The sequence below is a fragment of the Podarcis raffonei genome, chromosome 8 (genome assembly GCF_027172205.1).
Source record: "Podarcis raffonei isolate rPodRaf1 chromosome 8, rPodRaf1.pri, whole genome shotgun sequence".
Classification (NCBI taxonomy): Eukaryota; Metazoa; Chordata; class Lepidosauria; order Squamata; family Lacertidae; genus Podarcis; species Podarcis raffonei.
In genome coordinates, this window is record NC_070609.1 from 17,240,926 (window position 1) to 17,266,950 (window position 26,025).

Here is a 26,025-nt window from a genome sequence, read left to right on the forward strand (position 1 = left end):
CAAATCTGATTAAAATGACTGCAGCCTACTATATGGATTCAAACTGGAATGCAGTGGTATCCAGATATAGACCAAAATCTCCTTCTTGGTCTCAGGAACAACCACACAAAATTGGGCCCTGATATCTTGAGAGGTGCCCAAATCAGGGCAGTTTGAAACACTTTGGTCAAAAATAGAATCTAACAGTATCCAAACATAAACCAAAACCCATTCTTCCATCTTAGGAACTGCCATATGAAATTGGGCAATGATCTCTCCAGAAGTAAGTTTAGGGAAGTTTTTACTGTTTAATGCTGTATTGTGTTTTTAATATTCGGTTGGGAGCTGTCCAGAGTGGCTGGGAAAACACAGCCAGATGGGCGGGGTATAAATAGTAAATTATTATAATAAATTATTTAACCAGTGCAGTTGGGAGCATTTCAGCCTGCCATCTTGAATTAAAATGGCAGGTGGCAGTTTCCAAACATTGACCAAATGCAGCGCCTCATTCTTGGAAATCACTGTGGCACATCTGGCAACATCACCTTCGGTTTGGACCATTGTGTTCTACTATCTGGATTGAAAATGGTGCCCAGCGGTATCCTGACAGACAAAAGCTGGCTCCTGCTTTTTGGTAACAATATCATTAGAAGCGTTCGAACTCACAGAGGACAAAGGGGCAAACCACTTTCCAAAATATATAGCAATAATATTATAATGGGGGGGGGCAAATAATCCATTAATTCTGCCACTAAGGAAAAAATACAGCTTCTTCTTCCAGGTCCAGCTCGCTCCCAGTGCAGGCTATCTCTGCACCACACCTTATCAATGTAGCTTCAGACGTCATCGGAAATGGCAGAACAGTCACATCCTCCTGCTCAGTCTAACATCGCAGTATCTAATACCAAAGCAGTCCCACCTGTTAGGAGAGAAAAGAGATTGGTTGAGGCAATAGGTGGAGCAGAATGATACACCATCTGAGACATGTGCCTCCTTCACAAGAGGTCTGGAGGGTGGCAACAAGAGAACGGGCCTTTTCTGTGGTGGCTCTTTGTGGAATGCTCTCTCCATAGAGGCTCGCCTGGCACCCTGATTACATGTCTTTAGGTGCCAGGCAAAAACATTCCTCTTTACTTAGGCCTATGGCCATTAAATAATCTATGGCCCATCATGAAAGTGTCAGGGAGAGGCCTGTTCATATGATGGCAGGGCTGGAGGAGGGAAGCAGGGTCTTGAAGGCGGCAGAGCAGGAGGAAGCACACCTTGCTGCCCCTTCTTTGTTCTGGAGGTGCCTCTCTCTCCCCCCCCCCTGCAGTTGTGGGCGGGGGCTGGGCCAAGCCAGGGGGAGCAGCAAGCAGCCTGCCAGGCACGGGGCTGACTCAGCGCCGCCTGCGCAATGCTAGCCGTGGGTGCACGGCACTGGCAGTGGGGCGAGCGCTGCTCCAGACTGGCTGCTCTGCAGCTGCGCCTCAGGCTCGCCAAGTTGCAGCTCCTCTGGCAGCCCTCTGTGACCTGCTCCTGCCCAAGGGGGTCCCTGCTTGCTCCTGCCCCTCCCGCAGCGCCGGCACCTCAGCAAGGAAGAAGGGCCTCGGCTGCGGACAAGCGCTTCTGGGAAGCACCTCCTCGCAAGCCAGCGGGAGGACCAGTGTCCCCTGGGTGCAGCCATGTGGCCACAGCCGGGCTACCGCCATTGGCGCGCACCCCTCCCCGGCCCCTTGACGCCTTCACACAAGATGCCTCGAATTATTTCATAACAGCTAGGCAGTTAAGAGCTTAAGCGGCTTCAGCGATGGGCACCTGGCGCCCCCCCCCAGAATTCAACACTGGGGTACCCCACACCCCTTGCACCCCTGGGTAAAAACAGCCCTGACCCTTGTGGTTCATTCCAGCTCTATGATTCTGTTATGTACTGAGTTGAATAGGATCCAAAATGCAGCAGTCTGATTGGTCCTAGAACAATAGGATTCAGAATGCAGCAGTCTGATTGGTCCTAGAACAATAGGATCCAGCATGCAGCAGTCTGATTGGTCCGCAGGAGCCACCCAATCCAACTCCAGGTGGAAGTGAATCCGCAACCTGATTGGCCTACAGGAGAATCCCAGAATTAGCCAGTCACATGGGGCCCATTGTGTAAATAATGTATATAAAGCAGACATTTTGGGGGAACTTCTATTCCTTACTATGAGCTGAATAAAGAGCATGAAATCCACACTCGACTCCAAGTATATTTCAGATTCTGTGAATACATTTCAGTATGTCCCATGCCACTCATACTCACCAGTTATAAGGCACAGAGGAATTGAGGCCCAGGCCAAGTACAGGGACCACCCCGAATTATCAGTTGGTCGCATATGGCTGGTGAAGACGCATACAGAAATCAGAACAAATAAGCCTAGGAGCAAATAAAACTCCTTAGAGCCTCATATAGCCCAGGCTCCCCTTCCCCCCAGTGTCGATCTGATTCCTCTGAGAAACACGCACAGTTGATGTGTAAAGCAGAACTGGTTCAATCCTGAGCTCATCCAAGCTGGAAATGTTTCCTGCCTGAATCCCTGGAGAACTGCTACCTGTCAGTGTAGACAGTACTCATACCCTCCAACAGTCCTCAGGTGAAAACTGACCGTCCTCAACCTCCCCAATTTTTGTTTCTCCAACAGCTGCTAAGAGCTGTCAAAGGGAGGAGGTTGGCAGCCGCCATGGAGGAGCATGGGGTGCTCCCTTGCAGCCACCACTGCTGCTCAGGGTAAGCACAAGCTCATCCTCCTCCCCAAGCTCAGTGGCAGCAGCATTTGGGGAGGAAATAGAGACATTCCCGGATCAAATCAGAAGTCGGGATAGCTTTCATCATTCTGGCACCATCCCTAGGAAATAGGGACACTTTGAGGGTATGAGTTCTGGGCTGACTCAATATAAGGCTTCCTATGTTGAGCTCAGTAATACTGCTGTGGGTTCAAACCACAGAGCCTAGGGCTTGCTGATCAGAAGGTCGGTGGTTCAAATCCCACGATGGGGTGAGCTCCCATTGCCACATGACCCGGAAGCTGTACAACGGCTCCCTCGGCCAATAAAGCGAGATGAGCGCCGCAACCCCAGAGTCGGCCACGACTGGACCTAATGGTCAGGGGTCCCTTTACCTTTACCTTTATGCTTGCTTGACAGCCAGTATGACATAGTTGTTGGAATGTTAGACTAGGACCCAGGAAGCCAGGTTTCAGATTCCCCTCCACCATGAAGCTCACTGGGTGACCTTGATCCAGTCAAAGTCTCTCAGCCCGCAGGGCTGTTGTGAGGGTGAGCCACATTGGAGAAAGAAGTTGGATAGCATAAATAAATTTCCTCTTCTTCTTTTTCCAGTCCCAATCCCAGAGGCTGCTAAACCTGTTGCAACCCTCTGATAGCCTTATTGTCCATGAATTTGCAGGATTCCCCTTTCAAGCCACCTTAGGGGTTGTAATCCTGTGCACATCTTTAAGGCCATCTAAGATTTATTTTTGGTGGATTTCGGGTGGTATCAGCCCTAATCAGAGGGGACGCCTTGTATTCAATGGACTTAAGTTACCATGTGTATTGATTTCAGCTTTCCATTTCAGCTCAAGCCTTCTTGGCATAGGATCTGGGGAGTGGGGGGTTATTTTGTTTTATTTTTCCAAGTCAAGGGTTGGCTTTGAGTTAGTTACCAAACACGAAGGAACGTAGGAAGCTGCCTTATGCTGAGTCTGAACCATTGGCCTATCTCACCCAGTACTGCCTAAAGTGGCAGACAGCAGCTCTGGGGGATTGAGGCCAGGGGTCTCTTCTTCACAGAGATGCTAAGGACCGAAGCTGAGACCTTCTCCCTGCAGAGCAGATGCTCTAGCCCTGAGCTACAGCTTGGCTGTCTGTGGAAGCAGATGCTTATGACACCCCCACCATACCTGCGATGGTGCTGAATATTGTTGAGATCCTTGGTTTGGAGATGCAGCCAAAGGGGCACTGGAAGAAGATGGAAGTAATGCTAAACAAAGAGAAGCTTCCAGCTAACAACGCCAACAACATCAAGGTTCGGGTAGCCTGCATGTAAGCTAGACAGAGGGAAGAGAGAACAGGAGTTAAATGTATCAATGGGACTAGACGATAGCGCAGCCGACTTCCCATGCAATATTTCTCTCCAGGGACAGAGAGGTCAGTTTTTATCTGCTCCCTCAATGTTATCCCACTAGAGCGCACTGGATAAATTATGATTCCTCCTGATTTCAACTGCCCAGGGGCCTTCACTGGGTTTAATCTGGCACTGTGTGTGTGTGTCTGTGTAGCATTATCCCTAGTCACTCTGAACTATCAGCAGACTGAAGGACCAAACTGCAGGAAACATTCAAAATGAAGATGACTGAGGAAAGAAGGAACTGTCACCACCCAGCTCCCACAGAAGTATCTAAAAGACCATCTTGCTCTGAGGGGAAGGAAGAAGGAGCAGCTTTTTGCAAGCAAACAAGTTGTCTTAGCCACACTGTTGTAACATTAATATTTTGTAAAGTGATGCTTCTTGTAATAAACTTATGAAAAGTGCTTTGTAAGGACCGTCTGAAGAGCAGCACATACATAGCATAAGTCAGGGCTTTTTTCCAGCCAGAACTCAATTCCGGCACCTCTCAGGTGGGCACAATTGACATCATAAGAGACCAAGGCAGGCATTCGTGGGGAGCTGTGGCACCTCCTCTTCTGGAAAAATAGCACTGAGGTAATAAATAATAAGGGGACCCCAGGTGGCGCTGTCGGTTAAACCACTGAGCCTAGGATTTGCCGATCAGAAGGTCGGCGGTTCGAAACCCCACGACGGGGTGAGCTCCCGTTGCTCGGTCCCTGCTCCTGCCAACCTAGCAGTTCAAAAACACGTCAAAGTGTAAGTAGATAAATAGGTACCACTCCGGCGGGAAGGTAAACGGTGTTTCCATGCACTGCTCTGGTTCTCCAGAAGCGGCTTAGTCAGGCTGGCCACATGACCCAGAAGCTGTACGCCGGCTCCCTCGGCCAATAAAGTGAGATGAGCGCCACAACCCCAGAGTCGGCCATGACTGGACCTAATGGTCAGGGGTCCCTTTACATTTAATAAATAATAAGAACAGCTCTAAGCCGCTTCAGGGTACTACACCTCCAGTACTCATAGCCCAAGGCAAAGACGAACTTACGTGGAACTTGTATCCCGAACAACACACACTGTGTTCCATGGCAACCTGCCCACAGCCCCATGTGCGCATTGACGTTCGTTAGCCAGTGCTCTGAGGACAGAGCAGCGATGTGAAGCAGAAAGCAGATGACAGCAAAAATCTCTGTGATAACCTCCAGGCTGCACATTGATGGAAACGTCGGGTCTGCGACTGCAAAGCGGATTCGGGATGATGAGCCCAGGGAAGGGAGATGTTCACGTTACTTCAGGCGTGCTGCTGACTGAGCATGGGTGTGCGCTGCCCTGCTGAAGTGCCGCTTGCCCAGCCAATGGCCAACTGCCACTGCTCCGAAGTCGCACGTGCGACATGATGCCTTCTGAACATTGTGCTGTCACAAACAGATGATGTCATCAGGCAGTGCGCTCTGTGCTAGGCCCAGGCGCTAGACCTTCCGCTTTCCAGATGTCGCTGAACTACAGCCAGAGGCGCCAACATCGAGGGGGTCCAGCATTGTGTGACATCATACGCACAACATCATGCACCGGGTGGAGGGTGCCAGGGGGTTGTTGCCTCGGGTATGCAGTTGGGGGGGGACTCAGACTCCCCCCCCCCGCAGAAATCCCCATTGTGCCCTGACAGTGGCAGGGGCTGCAAAGCACAGAAAGTAAAGATCACCCTACATGCATCCTGCTCCTGTCTGGCGTGGCAGCACTTACCCGCCAGTGACAGGGGATGGGGAGTTCAGAGGGTGCAGGCAACAGGCTGATTTGTTTGGAGCCCCCTCAATACAGGGAGGGCCTCACCCCCTGCCCTCAAATATTGAAGGGGCTTCAGCCCTCTATAGTTGGCGCCCCTGACTACAGCACAGCCTCAGTGAGAGATCATGGGAGCTGTAAATCAGAACTCTGCCTAAATGTATTTATTATGGTCTCTTGTTGTTGTTGTTGTTGCTGCTGCTGCTGAAAAAATACATCCAATATTCATATACAGTCGTACCTTGGAAGTCAAATGAAATCCGTTCCGGAAGTACGTTAGACTTCCAAAACATTTGAAAACCAAAGCGTGGTGTCTGATTGGCTGCAGGAAACTCCTGCAGCCAATCCAAAGCCACGGAAGCCCTGTCGGACATTCAGCTTCCAAAAATAGTTCACAAACCGGAACAGTCACTTCTGGGTTTGCGGCATTAACTTTGCCAAAATGTTTGGGAACTAAGCTGTTTGACAACCAAGGTACGACTCTACGCTGTGTTCTCTGGATGGTTTGGAAGGGAAGTACATCAAGTCAGCTTGTATGATTTTAATAATAATAATAATAATAATAATAATAATAATAATAATAATAGAATCATGGAATTGCAGAGTTGGAAGGGATCCCGAGGGTCATCTAGTCCAACCCCCTGAAATGTAGGATTCTAACTTAAAGCATCCATGACATATGGCCATCCAACCTCTGCTTAAAAACCTCCAAGGAAGGAGAGTCCTCAACCTCCTGGGAGAGACCCTTCCACTGTCAAACAACTCTTACTGTCAGAAAGTTCTTCCTGATGTTCAGTCAGAATCTCCTTTCATCCAACCATTGGTTTGAGTCCTACCCTCCAGAGCAGGAGAAAACAAGCTTGCTCCATCTTCCATGTGACAGCCTTTGAGATATTAGAAGATGGCTATCATATATCCTCTCAGTCTCCTCTTTTCCAGGGGGCCACACAACATTTCTCCCATCAGAGAAATGACTGTGACAGCAGGGACCCATTTTCAATTTAGTTATATACTAAGTGTTTGTAAGAAGGCAGTCCTTAAATTTTCATGGTATCTGTGCAAGAGAGGAAGATGGGGAGATAAGCAGAAGGGCTTGGCCACGCCCCCACTGCCATCAAGCTCAGTATTGTCTGGTATCAGCAGTCTTCCAGAATTTGTGGCATGGGTCTTTCCCATCCCTTCCCATCCCTACCTGGAGATACCTGGGACTGAACCTGAGTCCTTCTGCATGCAGAGTCGTTGTTCTGCCTCTGAGCTACAGCCCTTACCTGAATACAGTGGTACCTCGGGTTAAGAACTTAATTCGTTCTGGAGGTCCATTCTTAACCTGAAACTGTTCTTAACCTCAAGCACCACTTTAGCTAATGGGGGCTCCTGCTGCCGCCACACCACCAGAGCGCGATTTCTGTTCTCATCCTGAAGCAAAGTTCTTAACCCAAGGTACTATTTCTGGGTTAGTGGAGTCTGTAACCTGAAGCGTCTGTAACCTGAAGCATCTGTAACCCGAGGTACCACTGTATGTTGAGTAACAATTGAGAAATGAGCTCCATGCATGTGTGATTCTAGCAGTGTAGAAACCTCTGCATTTTGCATGGGTGGAATGTGGTCTGTTCTATCAAAGTAAGAGTAACACGGCCCCCCAAAAAGGTTGCCGAAGAAGAGATTGTGGCCATGGGACTGAAGTAGCCCTACCCCCCCACCCCATCTTGGTCTATAGCAGTGTTTCCCCATTCTCTTTGTATCAGGTTGGTTTTTGTTGTAACATCTAATTGATTGTCTAGTCCAGTGTTTACCAAACTTGGGTCTCCAGCTGTTGTTGGCTCACAATTCCCATCATCCCTGACCACTGGGCCTGCTACTTAGGGATAATGGGAGTTGTAGTCCAACAACAGCTGGAGACCAAAGTTTAGCAAACCCTGGTCCAGATACGGATCACAATCCTGTCTGTCCACTTATCTATAATTCAGAGACTGTAAGCTTCACGGTGCCAACTCTGTGTTAAATGAAGAGAAGAATCTGCCAAACACAGGTTTCTCACCCCCATTTGAGAGCAACTCATGAAACTCTGGGGAGGCAGGTGGCGCTGTGGGTTAAACCACAGAGCCTAGGACTTGCCGATCAGAAGGTCGGCGGTTCGAATCCCCACGATGGGGTGAGTTCCCGTTGCTCTGTCCCAGCTCCTGCCAACCTAGCAGTTCAAAAGCACCTCAAAGTGCAAGTAGATAAATAGGTACCACTCCAGTGGGAAGGTAAACGGCATTTCCGTGTGCTGCTCTGGTTTGCCAGAAGTGGCTTAGTCAGGCTGGCCACATAACCCGGAAGTTGTACGCCGGCTCCCTCGGCCAATAAAGCGAGATGAGCGCCGCAACCCCAGAGTCGGTCACGACTGGACCTAATGGTCAGGGGTCCCTTTACCTTTACCATGAAACACTAAGAGTATTTGGATGTTGTTTTTATTTCATTTATTTTTAAAACCATTTTGCACACCATTTGTCACTGAGAGAAAAAATAAGCATATTTAAAAAATTATATTTATACAAAATTGGTAGCATCAGTATGCATCGTGGATATTTTTTTCCCAAATACTTCCATGTGAGGTAAATTTAGAAACATTGCTCAAGCTGCCTCCAGACTGTGTACCCTAAATTTGGGGTTGCACATAAATAATGTGGGTTAAAGCCATCTATTACCCTGGGACTACAAATCCATTTTTTAAAAAAAATATATATAAAGGAATCAGGGTTATAGCCAATGTCAACCTACTAACATAGGCTCATTAATTTTGATGAATCTAATCTGAATGAAATTCAGTGGGGTACAACCCAGACTTTGTGTGATTGGGGAGGAGTGCCGGGAAATGCATTGACAAGTAAGAAATGAATGAATTATTACTGGGAACACATATAAACACTTGACAAACAAATCAGGGCAAAGGCAGGATGAATGCTTATTGTAATATGACTCCCCAAGAAAGATCAGGATGAATGATCTAACCTCCACATAAGTTTTCTGCAAAATATTGGGAGGAATAAATAGGCTGTGTGTAGGAACCTTCTGTTAAAGAAAAAGTCACATCCAAGAAAGCGTGTTCTCACTAAATGAGAGCACGTGTTGCGGATGGGGCCAGACAAAGCACCAAGGGTAAAAAGGCAGGTTGGTATTAAGGGGCCTGTGCTTGGTGGGAGAATGGTGTTGCTGGGGCAAATTTGATGTTGCCAATTTAGGGGTGGGATCAGTAGTTATATAAGCAGGGTCCACAGCAGGCTACTTTCTCTTTCGCTGTGGACATCGGATCGAACACAGCGAAGGACTGGTTGTATACGAATTTATTTCTCTCCCTCTATTTCTTCTCTTATTATTTGCCTTTTTGTTTTTGGTATTCCTTTCCGAAACCCCCCCCCCCCATTTCCTTATTTTCTTCTGCTTTCTACTATTTATTTTATTTAGACTTGCTTATACCCCCGGGGGGCTTTGGGCCCTGTGAGCCCCGGTGGGGGACCAGGGGGTGGGTGCCGGGCCCTAGGCCTCGGCCCGGTTCAGGGTTGGGGGGCCTGGGGGACTGGGCCTTCCTTCAATTGGTTACTCCGCCGGGGCCTGTAGAGGCCATCCCCCCCCCCACCTCGCAGGAGGCTTACCGGCATCGGGGTTCCTTTTGTTCCTCCTTCTCCAGGGCGCTCCGACGCGGGCTGCCGAGTCGCGCGCGCCGCGCTCGGCAGTTGTGAGGCCTGCCGGGCCTGTTAATCGGGGGTGGCCTGTTTGAGCCTCCCCCCCCCTCGCTCCCCTGGTCTTGTTGCGAGGCGGCCAGGGAGCCGGCCGCGAGCGGTGGGGCGGCCGGGGGAGTAGGCCGCGGGCAGCGGGGCGGCCTGGTGGGGTGAGGTGGTACTACTTCCCGCACCGCGGGGAAGCTGCTAGCGCGCTCCGGCGCGCAGCGGTGCGGCGGCCGTGGGCCTCTTGCAGGCGGCGGGCGCCCCGAGGCCGACGCTGCAGCGGGTCCCTGCGCGTGGCGCCCGCCAGTTGGGGCCTTTTGCGGCCTGCGCTTGGCCTGCTTCGGGTGGGTTGTGGGGCCTGGGTGCTCCTCCCCCCCCCACCCGCCGGTGGAGCTGCTGGCGCGCTCCGGCGCGCAGCGGCGCGGCAGCCGCGGGCCTTTGTAAGGCTGCGGGCGCTTCAAAGCCGGCGCTGTAGAGGGTCCCAGCGCTTCGCGCCCACCAGTTGGGGCCTTTTACGGCCTGCTCTCGGCCTGCTTCAGGCCTTTTGAGGGCTTTGCACTGTCTGGGAGTGGGGAGCCTCCATTTTGGGTGTTGACTGGAGCGCCATTTTCTACTGCCTCCCTGGTTGTTTGCCGGCCCCTAGTGGCCATTCATTGCAAGTGCAGCCTTTGAGTGGCCGAGGCTGTTATCGCGCCACCTGGTGGTGAGCTCTGTAAGTGCATCCGTTTGGAATTTTGGAATTTGGTTAGCTTGCTGTTACTGTTGAATATAAACACTGATAATTGTTTGATTTGACTAATTTATTAATTCTTTCCACTGTTAGTAGGTATGGCTCCAAAGAGGAAGGTGGCGCAGAGGCCTGGACCCGTGCCTTCGGCAAAGCGGCCCATAAGAGGCCCGTCCCAGGCGCTGCGTTCTCCAGAGCCAGGCCAATCAGTGAGACGCCTCCAATCTATGGTCTCTGGTCTGGCTAGCGACCCAGTGGCTTTGGCTCGGGTTGAGGCCGAAATGGATGGTTTGATCCAACGCTGCTCAACTCCGACGTCCTCTTCTGCAAACCCAGCTCCCCCAGTTCGTGCTTCTTCTCCGGTGTCATCATCTAGTGAAGACGAAGGGGGGAATTTGTCAGCCGGGGGTCTTTCATTTCATACCCAATTAACCCAGTCCCCGGTCTTACCTGTGTCCCGCGCTGCAGCGCCAAGGGTGCGGGGCGGCACTAGGGCGGCGGCTCGGAGAAGGGCATCTGCTCGGATACGGGCAGCACGGAGTTCAGTGAGCCAGCCTTCAACAGTTGTGAGGTCGGATCCTGGTCATTCACAAGTTGTCTCTTTCCAGTCGGTTCCAGGCAATGTTCAACAAGGCGATGATTCTGAGTCTTCGGTGGAAGACAGCCTTCCCCCACCTCCGAAAACATCTTCTGGTGGACGCCGCCGCCGTAGAGGGAGTTCTAGGAGGAGGGCCAAGAGGAGGCGGAGGGACACCTCATCCTCTTCCTCAGGTACTTCATTTGATAGTTCCAGCAGTGACGACGAAGCTTCCCTTAAGCTTTATTGGGGCTTCGGCGAGTCTTCGGGACTCCCTAAATGGGCCTGGGAACGGAGGTCAAACTCCCACAGGGCAAAGTACGGGGCGGTGCAGGATTGTCAGAATGGGGTGTTGGTTCCTGATGTAAGGGTTGCTACCAATTCGGCCAGGGACATTATACCAGGTTCCCACCTGGCTTCCAAACTGCGGTCCAGGATCCTAGATGGCCGTTATGTTGATATATTCAGCCTTGCCCCTCCGTTGGAAGGCCAGGACACGCAAGAGAAGGGCCTCACAGCCCCTAAGAAACGGGTTGCATTGGCCAGGGCGGACAAGACGTTCGATCGCTGGTTGGATAGCTTCCAGGTTTTCGCTGGAGTGGTGTCCGCAGCTTATCCTAGGAGATCCTTGCATTTATGGGTGTATTTGTCTATAGTGCGATCGGCCTTTACGATGGCGGGAGAGGCTGCTGCGATATCTTATGATGAGAATTTCAGACGCAGGGCTGCTAAAATTCCCACGGCCCGTTGGGACAGGAAAGATCTGGACGTGTGGACCACTTATGTGGCCCCGCGTATTGACAAGAAGGCGGTAGAACCGCAGAAATTCAAGGCGATCCCAGCTAAGACGGGCCGTAAATTGTTTTGCTGGGATTTTAACAAGGGTACTTGCCTGCGCCAATTCTGCAGATTCTCACACACGTGTGAGAAGTGTTTTGGGAACCATTCGGCTTCCACTTGTGCAGGGGGTCGACGTTCCTTTCGGAAAGGGGGGGGCTCTCAGCAGCCCTCCAAACCCGCTCCCCAGGCTCCAGCCGCTGGAGCAGCAAAGTAGTGCCTTATGGTCCTTAGCTTTTACCCCGGTACGGCTACAGCCGCTGCTTTCATTATTGCAGGCTTACCCGGACCGGGAGTCGGCGTCTTATTTGAGGGATGGTTTTTCTTCGGGTTTCAGGATTCCGGTGGTTTCAGCCCCGGCGGCTAGGAACCCTGCGAATCAAAAGTCAGTTAAGGATATGCCAGAGGTGGCACGCAAGAAAATTGGGAAGGAGTTGGCCTTGCGTCGCATGGCCGGCCCTTTTGCGGTTCCCCCATTTCCCAAGTTGCATATTTCACCGTTAGGTATAGTTCCTAAAAAAGCCCCGGGGGAATTTCGCCTAATTCATAACCTTTCACACCCCAGGGGCACATCAGTAAATGATGTTATTCCCCCGGAGCTTTGTTCGGTGCGGTATGCTTCCCTTGATCAAGCGATCAAGATGGTGCGGAAATTTGGGCCAGGGGCCCTATTGGCCAAATGCGACATTGAATCTGCATTTCGGCTGCTTCCAATTCACCCTGATGACTTTTGGTTGCTAGGCTTCCAGTTTGAGGGTGGTTTTTACTTTGATAAGGCCATGCCTATGGGCTGCTCTGTAGCTTGTGTGGCTTTTGAATGCTTTAGTTCCTTCCTAGAATGGGCCTTGCGTGAAAGGACGGGTTTGGGCGGAGTCACGCATTATTTGGATGATTTTTTATTGGCCTCATCGAGTAATACAGGGAATTGCGTTGTTCTACTACAGGCCTTTGCTTCCTTAACGGAAGAGCTGGGAGTGCCATTGGCAGCGGGGAAGACTGAAGGTCCTTCCACGCAATTGACTTATTTGGGTATCTTATTGGATACCGTGGCCCAAACGTCCAGTTTGCCAGTGGATAAGGTACTTGTGCTGAAGAAAGTCATTGAAGAATTGCTCCCGTTGAGGAAGGTTACCTTGCGACAACTGCAGTCGTTGCTGGGTCACCTGAATTTTGCTTGCAGAGTAGTGGCTCCTGGGAGACCGTTTTGCTCTCGTTTGGCTAGACTCATGTCGGGTTTGAGAGCCCCGAGGCATAGGGTTCGTCTTTCAAGTCAGGTGAAGGCCGACCTCCGTATGTGGTTAGAATTCCTGGAGGAATTCAATGGGGTGTCTCTGTGGCAGGACACTTTGAACCTCCACAATGATTTTCAGGTGCACTCCGATGCTGCGGGGTCTCTGGGGTTTGGATTGTTTTGGGATGGTAGGTGGTGCGCTGAGCGTTGGCCTCCGGCTTGGCGCGGGGGAGCTATAACACGGGACCTAACTTTTCTTGAGTTTTTTCCCATTGTAGTGGCCGTGCATTTGTGGGTCGAGCATTTCAGGGATCGTCGAGTGTGTTTTTGGTCCGATAACCTGGCGGTGGTGAATGTGCTTGCCAAGCAGTCTTCACGATCTCCAAGGGTATCAGCCCTGTTGCGGGCCTTTGTTTTACATTGCTTACGTTTTAACATTGTATTTTCTGCTCGTTTTGTTCCTGGCGTGTCTAACGAGATTGCCGATGCTCTGTCCCGTTTTCAGATGGAGCGGTTCAGGTCCCTGGCGCCAGTGGCTCGAGACCGTCCGGAATTTTTCCCGGATCATCTCTGGAACCTTGGCAGCACTTAGTTTTACAGGGAGTAGCTGCTTCTCTCGCCCCCTCCACCTTGAGGTCTTATAAGAAGGCTTGGTCTGATTTTTTGCAGTTTAACGGGCAGGTGGTGGCGGGGAGAGTGGGTAAACCCCATTCTACCACCCAGGTGCTCCAATATTTGGCGCATCTATTTCAGATGCGTAGGGCGGCTAGGACAATGAGAATTCATGCAGCCGCAATTTCCTTCTTTAGTAAGGCATTCTTTAACAAAGATCCATGCGGGAAGTTTGTAGTGCGTAAAGCACTGGAGGGCTGGGGGCGGCTTAGTCCTGCCAGGCCAACGTCCAGGCGTCCCATCACGTTCCACTTGCTGAACAGGATGCGTGTTAAATTAAGGAGCATCTGTTGGTCCCGGTTTGAGGCACGGCTTTTTTCCGCAGCCTTCTCCTTAGCCTTTTTTGGGGCCCTGAGAGTGGGGGAGGTGGTCTTGGAACCTAAACGGAATGGAGAGTCTAGGGGTTTGCTGTTGCAGGACGTGAGCTTGTCTCCGTTGGAACTGCAAGTCAATGTCAGGAGTTCTAAAACTGATCAGTTGGGAAGGGGTGCGGTGATCCGACTCCCTGCAACAGGTGAACTGGGCCCTTGCCCGGTTAAGGATCTCAAGAAATACTTGGGGTTACGCCCTCCGGGCGGGGGCCCGTTATTTATCCATGAGAACGGGCAGCCGTTGGCCCGTCATCAATTTTCTAAGGTAATGCGCAAGGCGATCACTGCATGTGGCTTGCCGGCTTCGGAGTTTGCCCCCCATTCTTTTCGGATTGGGGCTGCAACGACAGCCGCTCATTGGGGTTTATCTGCGGAAAGAATTAAGGATATGGGCCGCTGGAAGTCGGACGCGTTTAGAGGATACGTACGGAAATGATGTAATTGCGTCTGCTTACGTTTCTTCTTTTTGCCCTAGGTCCAGCCGCTATACGCATCTGGATCGTGGGGCACAGTATTGTGCATTGGGCTGCTTGCAGAGCTCGACAGTCTGGATTGGGCGCCGGCCTTGGCCTTCCGATGTTCGTGAAGGTGTCCTGGATATCCAGAAGGGGGATGCGGTGGAAGGAACTCCTACCGCTCATCCAGGAGCGTGTTCTTAAGGAAGGCCCTCCTGCGGCGATTGTGGTGCAGCTTGGGGAAAATGACATGGTTTCCTCGTCTTGTTATGTTCTGCGTGCTATTATTTTACAGGATATGTGTGAATTGGCGGCCTTGGTGCCCGCAACTAAGTTAATTTGGTCACAGTTGCTTCAACGCCGCAAGTGGCGGGGTAGCCCTTGCCCGGCTGCCACCGAACGGGTTAGGAAGCGGATTAACTCCGCGGTGAGCAAGTTGGTGGTTGGCTTGGGTGGGTTTGTGATTCCTCACCCTCTTATTACTTTTAAAGCTGTTGGATTCTATAGGATGGATGGGGTTCATCTTTCCTCGGTTGGGAATGATGCCTGGTTAAGTTCGGTGGTGGATAAGTTGAAGGTGTGGTTGGGTTTGTGAGTGGTTGGCGGCGAGCATAGGGCTCGAGTGGCGGTTAGGCATTGGTTCAAATTGGTTGGTGGAGGGGTATGGATTGGCTGTGCCTGCCCCTCCAAGTCTGCTGCTGCACGGGAATTCCGTTAAAGGAATTCAGGGGCTTACCATCCTTTCGTCCAAACCCCTGGAATCGGGTTTCGGCCGTGTAAGCCCCTAGGAGCATGCGGGGAGAAGCTGAGGGTCTGTGTCGCAGCTCCAGTTATCCCTGATCTTGTTCCTCCACACTGACTTTCGCTGGAATCCGGGAGTCAGTGCTGTCCCCCAGGCGGGGGGGGACAGATAGTCAGAACCAATGCCTAAGCAACCACTCACAATTTGTATGCTAATAAAGTTGTGGCCAAAATTCATGCCAAAAACCTTAAACAAAATTTATGTGTGATGTGTGAGTTATTGGGGTAAGGGTGTTTTGTGGGACCTCAGCACGCAAAGCGTGTTCTCACTAAATGAGAGCACGTGTTGCGGATGGGGCCAGACAAAGCACCAAGGGTAAAAAGGCAGGTTGGTATTAAGGGGCCTGTGCTTGGTGGGAGAATGGTGTTGCTGGGGCAAATTTGATGTTGCCAATTTAGGGGTGGGATCAGTAGTTATATAAGCAGGGTCCACAGCAGGCTACTTTCTCTTTCGCTGTGGACATCGGATCTCCCGCCCGCCCTCCCTTGTTGGGGCTTGCGCTTTGACCTTGCTATGCCTGTCATGGGGTCGTCCGCATTGGTGCGGGGGCCTGGTAGGAATTTACCATTGGGCTGATTAGTGTGTGCCTTTTGGGTTTTGCCTACTGCGTAGCAAATCGTCACAACTTGTAAGGTTGGCGGTTAGGCATTGGTTCAAATTGGTTGGTGGAGGGGTATGGATTGGCTGTGCCTGCCCCTCCAAGTCTGCTGCTGCACGGGAATTCCGTTAAAGGAATTCAGGGGCTTACCATCCTTTCGTCCAAACCCCTGGAATCGGGTTTCGGCCGTGTAAGCCCCTAGGAGCATGCGGGGAGAAGCTGAGGGTCTGTGTCGCAGCTCCAGTTATCCCTGATCTTGTTCCTCCACACTGACTTTCGCTGGAATCCGGGAGTCAGTGCTGTCCCCCAGGCGGGGGGGGGACAGATAGTCAGAACCAATGCCTAAGCAACCACTCACAATTTGTATGCTAATAAAGTTGTGGCCAAAATTCATGCCAAAAACCTTAAACAAAATTTATGTGTGATGTGTGAGTTATTGGGGTAAGGGTGTTTTGTGGGACCTCAGCACGCAACAACTGCTTTTCTCCCAAAACTTGCATGGGGGAGAGAAAGAGCCACATATCAAGGGATGGAGAAGAGACAGGTTCCATTGCTTCCTATGACTTTGCAAGGAAGTCTGCTGGGAGCAAAATTAGACCTCTTGATTCTAAATCCAAACCCACGCTTCCACCCTTATAGCCAGGCTGTCTTATAGGCTTCAGAATCTGTGTCCTTTTATATATGGAATCTTATTTCTATATTGTATATTGATATGTTATTGTAAAATTTTAATTTAAAAAACCAAATAAATAAATTTACAAGATAATAATAATAATAATAATAATAATAATAATAATAATAATAATGTTCATTATCATTCCTAACTGGTAATAGCAGCATACATTAAGCTAATACAATCCTTTAATCATCCTTCCCCCACCAATTGGAGAAGTTCTGTTCTACAGCATTCGGTAAATAACTTCCAGTTTCTTAACCACCTTGCTGGACTTATAACAATGCCAGTTTTATCATTAAAGTTGCCATACATCCGGAATTTCCCGGACATAGCGGGTATTCGGTCCATGTTGGAAGTATAGATCTTGGCGAGTTTCATTGAAGATGAAACTCATAGAGATTTTGCAAAGGAAGCTCAACAACTTTGGACAAAACTAAAAAAAACCTCAACAACCTTGAAAAAGCTCAACAATTTTTGTGTCCGGGTGTTCACTTTTTCAAATATGACAGCCCTACATTATATTCAATTCCCCCCAGCTCCAACTCGCCCCAGTGCAGGCTGGGTCTGTGTGCCCCAGGTGTCATCTGAAGTGGAAGCACAGCCTTTTCTTCATGCTCCTGTTGACACAGCCCTATCCAAGGCGAAAGTCAGCCCACCTGTCAGGAGAGAAAAGGGGCTGGTTAGGGCAACAGGGGGAGCAGAATAAAACACCACCCAAGATATCTGGACTGCTGACCTCGCTTCCTCATCCGTGAGGTCACAAACTTGCCATTCTAGAGGGCAAAAAATATATTGTCTTCCACAGAACTACATGGTTCATTTTGAGTCTTCTACAGGGAATACACACCTGCTTTCAACTGTGTTCAAATGGACACACTGTAGAGCAGCCCCAGACTTAAATAATGCAGCTGACAATGCTATGCGAAGGCAAACTTTTTAATAAAGATGTGCATTTTCAGCATTTCTGATTTGACACATACTCACCAGTTATAAGGAAGAGAGGAATGTTGGCCCAGCCCAAGCCAAAGGACCATCCATAAGACCATTCAGAACTGCTCTGTGGTGTCAAACACCCTGTGAAGGTGGCCATGGCAATCAGGACGCAACCAGCTAGGAAGAAAATATACATCAGGTTATCAAGTTACTTGCAAATTAAATCCTTGATGCTGAGCTGGAAGCTGCAGCTAGTGCAAAATGGAGAGGATCAACTACTCACTGGGGTAGAATATGACCAACATATATACTACGGCTGAAAGAAATGCACTGGCTGCCAATCAAACCCTGTGCAAGGTTCAAAATTAGTACAAAGCCCTATATTGCTATGGACCAGTGAGCCCTAAAACATCATCTCACCCCCTACATCCCAAGCTGACTACTGTGCTCTGCAAAAGATGGCATCCTGCAGGTCCCAGGTTATGAGGAGGTCCGCTCCACATGATGTCAAAATCGGGTCTTTGATGTAGTGGCACCTGCACTTTGGCACTCTCATTATATATCCATTATTGTCTCTGGTGCATGCTAAAGATGTTCCGCATTCGACAAACCTGGTAAAGTCTTTATCCCAGCTAGTATCTGTCCTGGATTTGAATTGATTGTGCATTATGTGATGCTGTTCTAAACAGTTTTTCATATTTATGCTTGTTATTTTTCACATCATTTTCATATTAAATTGTTTAACTTTTTAATATACATATCAGTTACATATAATAAAAAAGTAAGTGTGTCATCACTCTGCAGTTCACTCGAACACAGACAGGTGGCGATATAAAATATGGTGGTGAATGGGTGGCCCAGGTGAGATGTAGAGGGATAATGTTATGGCTTGGACTCTCCCACAAACATGAGACGACTCTGGCTGTTAATTATTTCAGATTTATTGCTAAAATAACAAACTAGGACGGAGCTCCTCTACTCATCGTCCTCCCCAGGAGATGGAGTTGCCCGGACTGAGCTCCTCCTCCTTCCCCAACACAGAAGCCCTCACCTTCTTTTCTGGTATATTTCACGTGTCTCAGCCACTTTTGTGATCCAATGAGATTTGGGAGAGAATACTTCCTGCATTCCAAGGCCTGACTCACTATTTGAGTTCTCACGCAGCAGCCTTTCACTCTGGCCCTGTCCTTCTTCTCCCCTGTGTTCAGAACTCAAATTACAGCTTCTCTCCCCCTCCTTTCTGCCTTATGCTTTTAACTGTTCTCTCTCTATGCCTGCCTCTGCTTCTCTTGTCAGCACTGGGGCTTCGCTGACAGATAGCCAGAACAGGGGGTAGCCACTGCGCTGCTCTGCTGGCTCCTCTGCCTGCTACCTTAGTGGTTCATGCTCCCAGGATCCAGAAGCACAGATCTGCCAGCACTGCTACTGGCTACCTCCCAGTGTTGCTCCTCCTGCCAGGCAAATTCTTCATCCTGCTTCGTTGTGGCAGCATGAGGTGAAAGGGGGAAGGTTTTAGAAGCATGCCATACTCAAGGACCGCCTCTCCTGGTCTGCCCCGCGGAGGACCTTAAGGTCCACAAATAACAACACTTTGCAGGTCCCGAGCCGCAAGGAAGTTAGATTGGTCTCAACTAGGGCCAGGGCCTTTTCAGTACTGGCCCCGACTTGGTGGAACACTCTGTCACAAAAGACCAGGGCCCTGCGGGACTTGACATCTTTCCGCAGGTCCTGCAAGACAGAGCTGTTCCGCCTAGCCTTTGGTTTGGACTCAGTCTGACCCTTATGTTTCCCTTCCCTTATGGTTTTGATTTATGAGTTACTACTAAAATGAGGCTGCATTTTAAATTGTATTTTAACCTGTATTTTAATTAACTGTTTTTTTTTCTTTTTCTATTACGTTTTATTGTAATTTTATTCGTGTTAGCAGCCCTGAGCCCGGTTCTGGCTGGGGAGGGCAGGGTATAAATAAAAATTTGTTATTATTATTATAAAGAAGGGGTGTGTGGTTTTCATTCAATGGAAGCCACTGCTCCCCACAGTGTGGCTTTTGAAGGCACCCCACATGGCTGCTTTCTAACTCCAAAATAGCAGGTGGAAAGCAGCCTTCCTGGCAAGGCTATGAAAGCCCTTTGCATCTCCCCCCTCATCTTTTGTAACTCCGAAACTGAAGGTGGAGAAGGGGAAGGGCATTTTTCACCCTTATTCATATCCATCGATTTCAGTGGGTCTATTCTGAGTATAACTTAGTTCTGCCAATAGTGTTCTGTGAAATGAATATGTTTCATTTGAGCTCAAGTTTTCTTGGCACAGAATCTGTTTAAACACAGTCTACAGCTCTGATTTCTGGGGTTTCAGGGGCTTGGGCTTAGTGTGGACATAGATGCTCAGAACCCCCATGATACCTGCAATGAGGCTGGCTATAGCTGAGCTCTTAGTCTTGGAGATGGAGCCAAGTTGGAAGGGAAAGAAAGTGCAACAAAGACCAATGCAAGAGATGGCTCCAGCAATCATCCCGAAGAACAGGAAGGCTCGGGTAGCATGGTACGAATCTTTCAGGAAGGAAGGAAGAGAAAGAAGAAAGGTTAAATGCATCTGTGGGATTTGGCAATAGCCTGCAGACGTCCCATGTAATATTTCCCCCCATTGATGGATCAATCAGTTTTTATCTGACACATATCAGTTTTGCATGCACTCTGTCCTGTTTCAGAATTAATCTGTATACAGTGGTACCTCTGGATACGAATGGGATCCATTCCGGAGCCCCGTTCGCATCCTGAAGTAAACGTAAGACGCGTCTGCACATGCGCGGGTCGCATTCTACCCCATATTTCTAGATTCCTTTTTATTTTATTCCAAATCTTTTCACAATTATCCTTAAAGATACAGTGGTACCTCGGGTTACAAACACCTCAGTTACAAACACTTTGGGTTACAGACTCCGCTAACTCTGAAGTAGTACCTCGGGTTAAGAACTTTACTTCAGGATGAGAACTGAAATTGCACGGTAGCAGCTCAGCAGTAGCGGGAGGTCCCATTAGCTAAAGTGGTACCTCAGGTTAAGAACGGTTTCAGGTTAAGAACGGACCACCAGAACGAATTAAGTTTGTAAACAGAGGTACCACTGTATTTATATTCTTGGTTGTGAGCCAAATTCCTAAATATTTAACTTTTTTATGAATCTCTTTTTCTATACTCTGATAAATACTTTGTTATCCTTTTCTGATAGGTTTTTTACTAACAGCTTTGTCTTATTTTTATTTAATTTAAAGCCTGCCACCTGCCCAAATTCCTGCATTTTTTCTAGGACTTTCGGAAGAGAATTCTTGGGGTCTTCTGCTGTAATTACAAGGTCATCAGCATATGCTTTCCATTTATATGTCTTTTTCGCTACCATAATTCCTCTGATATTTTCATTGCCCTGATATTTCTCGTCAGGACTTCTAGGACCAAAATGAATAATAACAGTGTTAAAGGATATCCCTGTCTTGTTCCCTTCTGTATCTTACATTCATCTGTTACCACCTGATTTAAAATTAATTTAGATTTTTGATCCGAATATATTGCTTGAATCCCTCTCCCAAAATTTTCTCCAAAGCCCATTTCTTCAAGAATTTTTTTCATGAGTTCCCAAGAGACAAGAGTCAAAGGCTTTTTCAGCATCTATAAACATCAATGTTGCCTGTTTTTCATTTCTTGCTCCCAGGTATTCTATTATATTGATAATATTTCTTATATTATCCTTCATTTGTGTCCCTGGAAGAAAACCTGCCTGATCATGATGTATGTATTCTGTAAGCTCCATTTTTTTGGCAATTCATGTTTTTCACTTTTCACCATAATCTTTGTTTTTCACAATGCAAGAAGAATCCAATATTTTATTAAACACATAGCCAAAGTATTACAATGTAAGTATAAATGTAAGTGACTTATATAGCATTGAACATGAGATTTATAGCATTGAAAATGACATGTACGGTATATCTATGTACAGTTGGAGGTATGCAAAAAAATGTATTCCCTTGGGATACACAGTATACTGGGGAGCAATTTTTTCTTTCTTTTTCTGTTGCATGAGATTTTTCAACTGTTCTTATATGTTCTTTCAATGCTGAATTCAAATCTGGAATCGATTTTCGTGTGCGTGCTATAGTTATCTTTCAATTTCTGACTTTTGCTGATATGTCATATTTACACTGGAGATAAGTGGACACTGACACGTTGATCTACCCTAAACCACATGGTAATTATTGTTTTGCAAACTTAATTTTCCTTTATTTTTATAGTTTTGTAACCTAAATATTTGTATTTTTCAGATTGGACCATGGCTTCTTCATGTAGACAAAAATGTGCATAGCATGTATTCCTGAGTATCCTTAGAAGCTTATCATTTTGAAGGAAATAAAAATAGATATAAAACTAAGAAATGTAATGAAATACTTGGGAATAAATATAACAAGAAATTTAGAAAATTTAGACCAATAGAACCTTAACAAATTAAAGAAGGAAATTAAGGAAAAGTTGGAGGAATATAAGAAAATTAAGCTTTCATGGTTTGGAAGACTACTGATAATTAAAAATTTTCTAGAGTAAATTTTTAATTTAAAATGTTACCAATTAAGATAACGGAGACAGGGATAAAGGGTTGGCAAAGTATGATTAATAAATTTTGTAATGGGGATAAAAAACCTAGAATTAATAAAAGAAGATGGTATGATTAAGATATATCATAGATGGTATAACAGAACAAGGAGAGATAGAATGGTTAGAGAGTGGTACACAGGAAATGAAGGAGAAGTTAGTGAATATATTTTTTATCAAACCAAATAGACAATGGTGGCAGAATATTGACAATCCCTTATTAAGAAATATCATTGAGATATGGGCAAAATATAAAGAAAATTTGTTACTAGCAAATTCCCCACTAACCCTGGTGATGATGACAGAAGACTTCTCAGTAAATTGAAAAAAGTAAATTGAAAAAGAAGTGAAAGAGAAGAAAATACTTAAAATAAAGGATTGAGTAGAGAAAATGAGAAGCAAAGAAGAAATAAGAGAAGCTCTAAAAGGAAGTAAAATAACTTGGTTTAACTGTATACAACTGGAGCAATGGACAAAGAAGTGGTCAAGGGAAAACAAGAACTGCAAAGAATATACAAAATTTGGGGGGAAATATATAAAAAGGAGAGATAAAGAAAAAATACAGTTATAAAAAGGGAAATCAGTGAAATTTATAAAATATTAATAGAAATGGAGGGTCAAGGAGATCAATTAAAAGAGGTGTGGGAAAAGAAAACAACAGGGCAGTTATATAGTCACAGCTGGGGGAATTATGGGAGAAACATATGTTGAAAATGCTGTCTATAAGAATGAAAGAAAATTATTATAAATTAATTAGGAGATGGCATTTAACACCTGTCTGATTAAATCAAATAAACAAGAAATATTCAGTGTTATGTTGGAGGGGATGCCAGGAAACCGGGAATTATGTTCACCTGTGGCGGTGCAAATATGTACAATTTTTTAATTTTTAATTTTGCAAAAGGTGTTTAAGGAGATTACAGAAATCACTGGGTTAAAGCTGACCAAAAGTCCAGAGGTAGCATTATTATCAATTTACGATGGGGTGGAAGGTTCACAGGCTATAAATGACTTGCTCACTAATTTATTGACAGCTGCACGAATTATGATAGCTAGGAAGTGGAAGGGGCAAGCAGGATATAAAATGGAAGAATAGTATAAAGAGGTGTGGGATAGAGCTATTAACAATAAATTAACATGTGCCATTAAGGTAAGAGGGGGAATATGCAGGAGAAATGATTTCGGGGAGAAATGGAGGGTGTTTGTGGAGTATGTACTGTTGAAACAGAAAGGAGTTGGACCACCATAAGAGGTGTTGAAATTTCAGGAGGTTGGATAATTACAATGGAATGGTCTAGGTGGTGGGATGCACATGTTTATTCTTATTTAAAGAAGAAGGAGAAGAAGCTTATCATAGGTTTGCCAACTTGAAGACTAGTTGTGGTAGGGAAACATCTCTTCAGAGCAACTTGCCCAACGCCACAGATCTTCTCCTGCAACACACAGCTTCGCAGAACTGAAGAAAGACACACCCAACTCACACCGAACGACATTGGAGCACAGCAAACCTGCCAAGAGCACAGTGCAAATGGAGTGGGCACTCCAAAGCACTCCCAGGATCCTTTGCAGCATGCAAGGTTGTATATGGTAGGGGATCCTTGGCAGACAAAAATGGCTTCCAGACAGCATATATTAAAAATTAAAGGCAAGGGTTATTTTGTGAAAAGAGGGAACTCAGAGGACTCATCTACACTGGTCAATTATAACGTTAAAAATGTGTTCTAAAAATGTGACACGAGAGGGCACAGTAAAGCAGTGATCTGTCGTCAATGGTAAACAGCTATATATATATATATATATATATATATATATATATATATATATAGCATTTTTCGTATCTATGTAGATCCAGCCTCAGTGGTATGAACTACCATCACCTTTTAATTTTTTTGCTGCCCACCCACAGCAGCCATTTTGTGCTGGTACTCAGGACACTTTATCAAGATATGAGTCCCAGTACCTACTATTTTACACCCCCCCCCAAAAAAAGGACAGGGTAAATGTGTTATCTCTAGTCACACTGGACTTTCAGGGGGTTGAAGAAGGATCAACTGCCCCCACACACACACACTGCTGCATGCCTTAGAAAGGAAAATCAGTTCAATCTGCTTTAGAATTCCGTACCTTAAGTAGTCCAAGCACAAGACAGAGAAGATCTCACCTGGTTCTAGATCCATCGAATATGTAACACAAATATAGCTCGAAGCAGAAGGACGACAAAATTTCCAGAGGCCACGGTTCAAATTGCCAATTAGGACCCAGTGGTCTGAGCCCAGGGCAATGAGAGTGAGAAGAAGGCTGATGAAAGCACTAACCACAGCACTGATCTGCAGTATATGCATTGTGAGAACAGTCAGATCTGTGACTGAGGCTAGATGGACCTTTGACTTGACCCAGAAGGGCAACAGTAGAGGAGGAGGAGCAGCAGGAGGAACAATCAGGCAAGACTGAATCCAGAGAGTGGGCATGGGTCTCTAGTCTGGCCCTCTGTGACTGCCTAGTGACGCCAACTCTGATTAACAAGTTGGTGATTCATTAACCTATATGATTTCTGCAAATGGGTCTCCTCCGCCTTTTGATGCTGCTTGCCTGCCATAGAGCAATAACCAAAGAAATACATTTGTGAATCAAATGCTTCTCATGAGTTGTTGATGCACTTTTATAACTTTGCATGCAGATGAAAATACGTGAGCAGTGATAGGGGCTTTTGTCAGTTTCATATACCTCACTCCCATAATCATTCACAAATATTTTAAGAAAAGAATTCTATGCCTGGTCTGGTCTGGGGAGTTGCAGTGTCAAGCACACACACACACACACACACACACACACACACACACACACACACAACTGCTCTCCTTCCCTCTTTCCTCCTTCATTGCACACCCCTATTGCCTCAAACTACAATTGCCTAGCCTAACCTAGCCCTGCCCCACTTTGTTGGCTGATGGAATCAAAACAGAAGGGCATGCAAGGGGGAGAGGGAAAACATGAAGGGAACCAAATAAATTTCCATAGAACTGGGCCTGCTAGTTAGGGATGATGGGAGTTGTAGTCCCACAACAGCTGGAGACCAAAGTTTAGCAAACTCTGTTCTAGAGACGGATCACAATCCTGTCTCTCCACTTATCTATAATTCAGAGATTGTAAGCTTCATGGTGCCAACCTTGTGTTAAATGAAGAGAGGAATCTGCCAAACATAGGTTTCCCACCGTCATTTGAGAGCAACTCATGAAACTCTGAGAGTATTTGGATGTTGTTTTTATTTCATTTATTTTTAAAATCATTTTGCACACAGCAGTCACCGAGAGAGAAATTAAGCATGTGGGGTGTGCATTTGTTTTCCCCAAATACTTCCATTTGAGATAAATTTAGAAAGCATAATCAAGCTTCCTCCAGACTGTGTACCCTAAATTTGGGGTTGCACATAAATAATGTGGGTTAAAGCCATCTATTACCCTGGGACAACAAATCAATTTTTTAAAAAATATATATATAAAGGAATCAGGGTTATAGCCAATGTTAATCTACTAACATAGGCCCATTAATTTCGATGAATCTACTCTGAATGGAATTCAGTGGGGTACAACCCAGACTTTGTGTGATTGGGGAAGAGTGCCAGGAAATGCATTGACAAGTGAGAAATGAGTGAATTATTACTGGGAACACATGTAAACACCTGACAAACAAATCAGGACGAAGGCAGGATGAATGCTTGTTGTAATATGACTCCCCAAGAAAGATCAGGATGGATGTTGAATGATCTAACCTCCACATAAGTTTTTTTGCAAGAATATTGGGAGGAATAAATAGGCTGTGTGTGGGAACCTTCTGTTAAAGAGAAAGTCACATCCAAGAACAACTGCTTTTCTCCCAAAATTTGCATGGGGGAGAGAAAGAGCCACATATCAAGGGATGGAGAA

General features: G+C 47.0%; 2 protein-coding genes across 2 annotated transcripts; both read right to left on the reverse strand.

The window, feature by feature from the left end:
- Nucleotides 1–667: 667 nt before the first annotated feature.
- Nucleotides 668–5,479, reverse strand: LOC128420385 (lens fiber membrane intrinsic protein-like). The gene is made up of 4 exons (XM_053401985.1): nt 5,145–5,479; nt 3,894–4,040; nt 2,258–2,371; nt 668–898 (listed from the first exon to the last, which is right to left on the reverse strand). Exons 1-4 carry the CDS (start codon nt 5,308–5,310, stop codon nt 858–860), a joined length of 468 nt encoding a protein of 155 aa, XP_053257960.1. The 5' UTR covers nt 5,311–5,479; the 3' UTR covers nt 668–857.
- An 11,516-nt stretch (nt 5,480–16,995) lies between these two features.
- Nucleotides 16,996–24,470, reverse strand: LOC128418486 (lens fiber membrane intrinsic protein-like). Its single transcript, XM_053398199.1, has 4 exons — nt 24,264–24,470; nt 19,867–20,013; nt 17,516–17,641; nt 16,996–17,187 (listed from the first exon to the last, which is right to left on the reverse strand). The coding sequence occupies exons 1-4, from the start codon at nt 24,442–24,444 to the stop codon at nt 17,141–17,143; spliced, it is 501 nt and encodes a 166-aa protein (XP_053254174.1). The 5' UTR covers nt 24,445–24,470; the 3' UTR covers nt 16,996–17,140.
- Nucleotides 24,471–26,025: the final 1,555 nt, after the last annotated feature.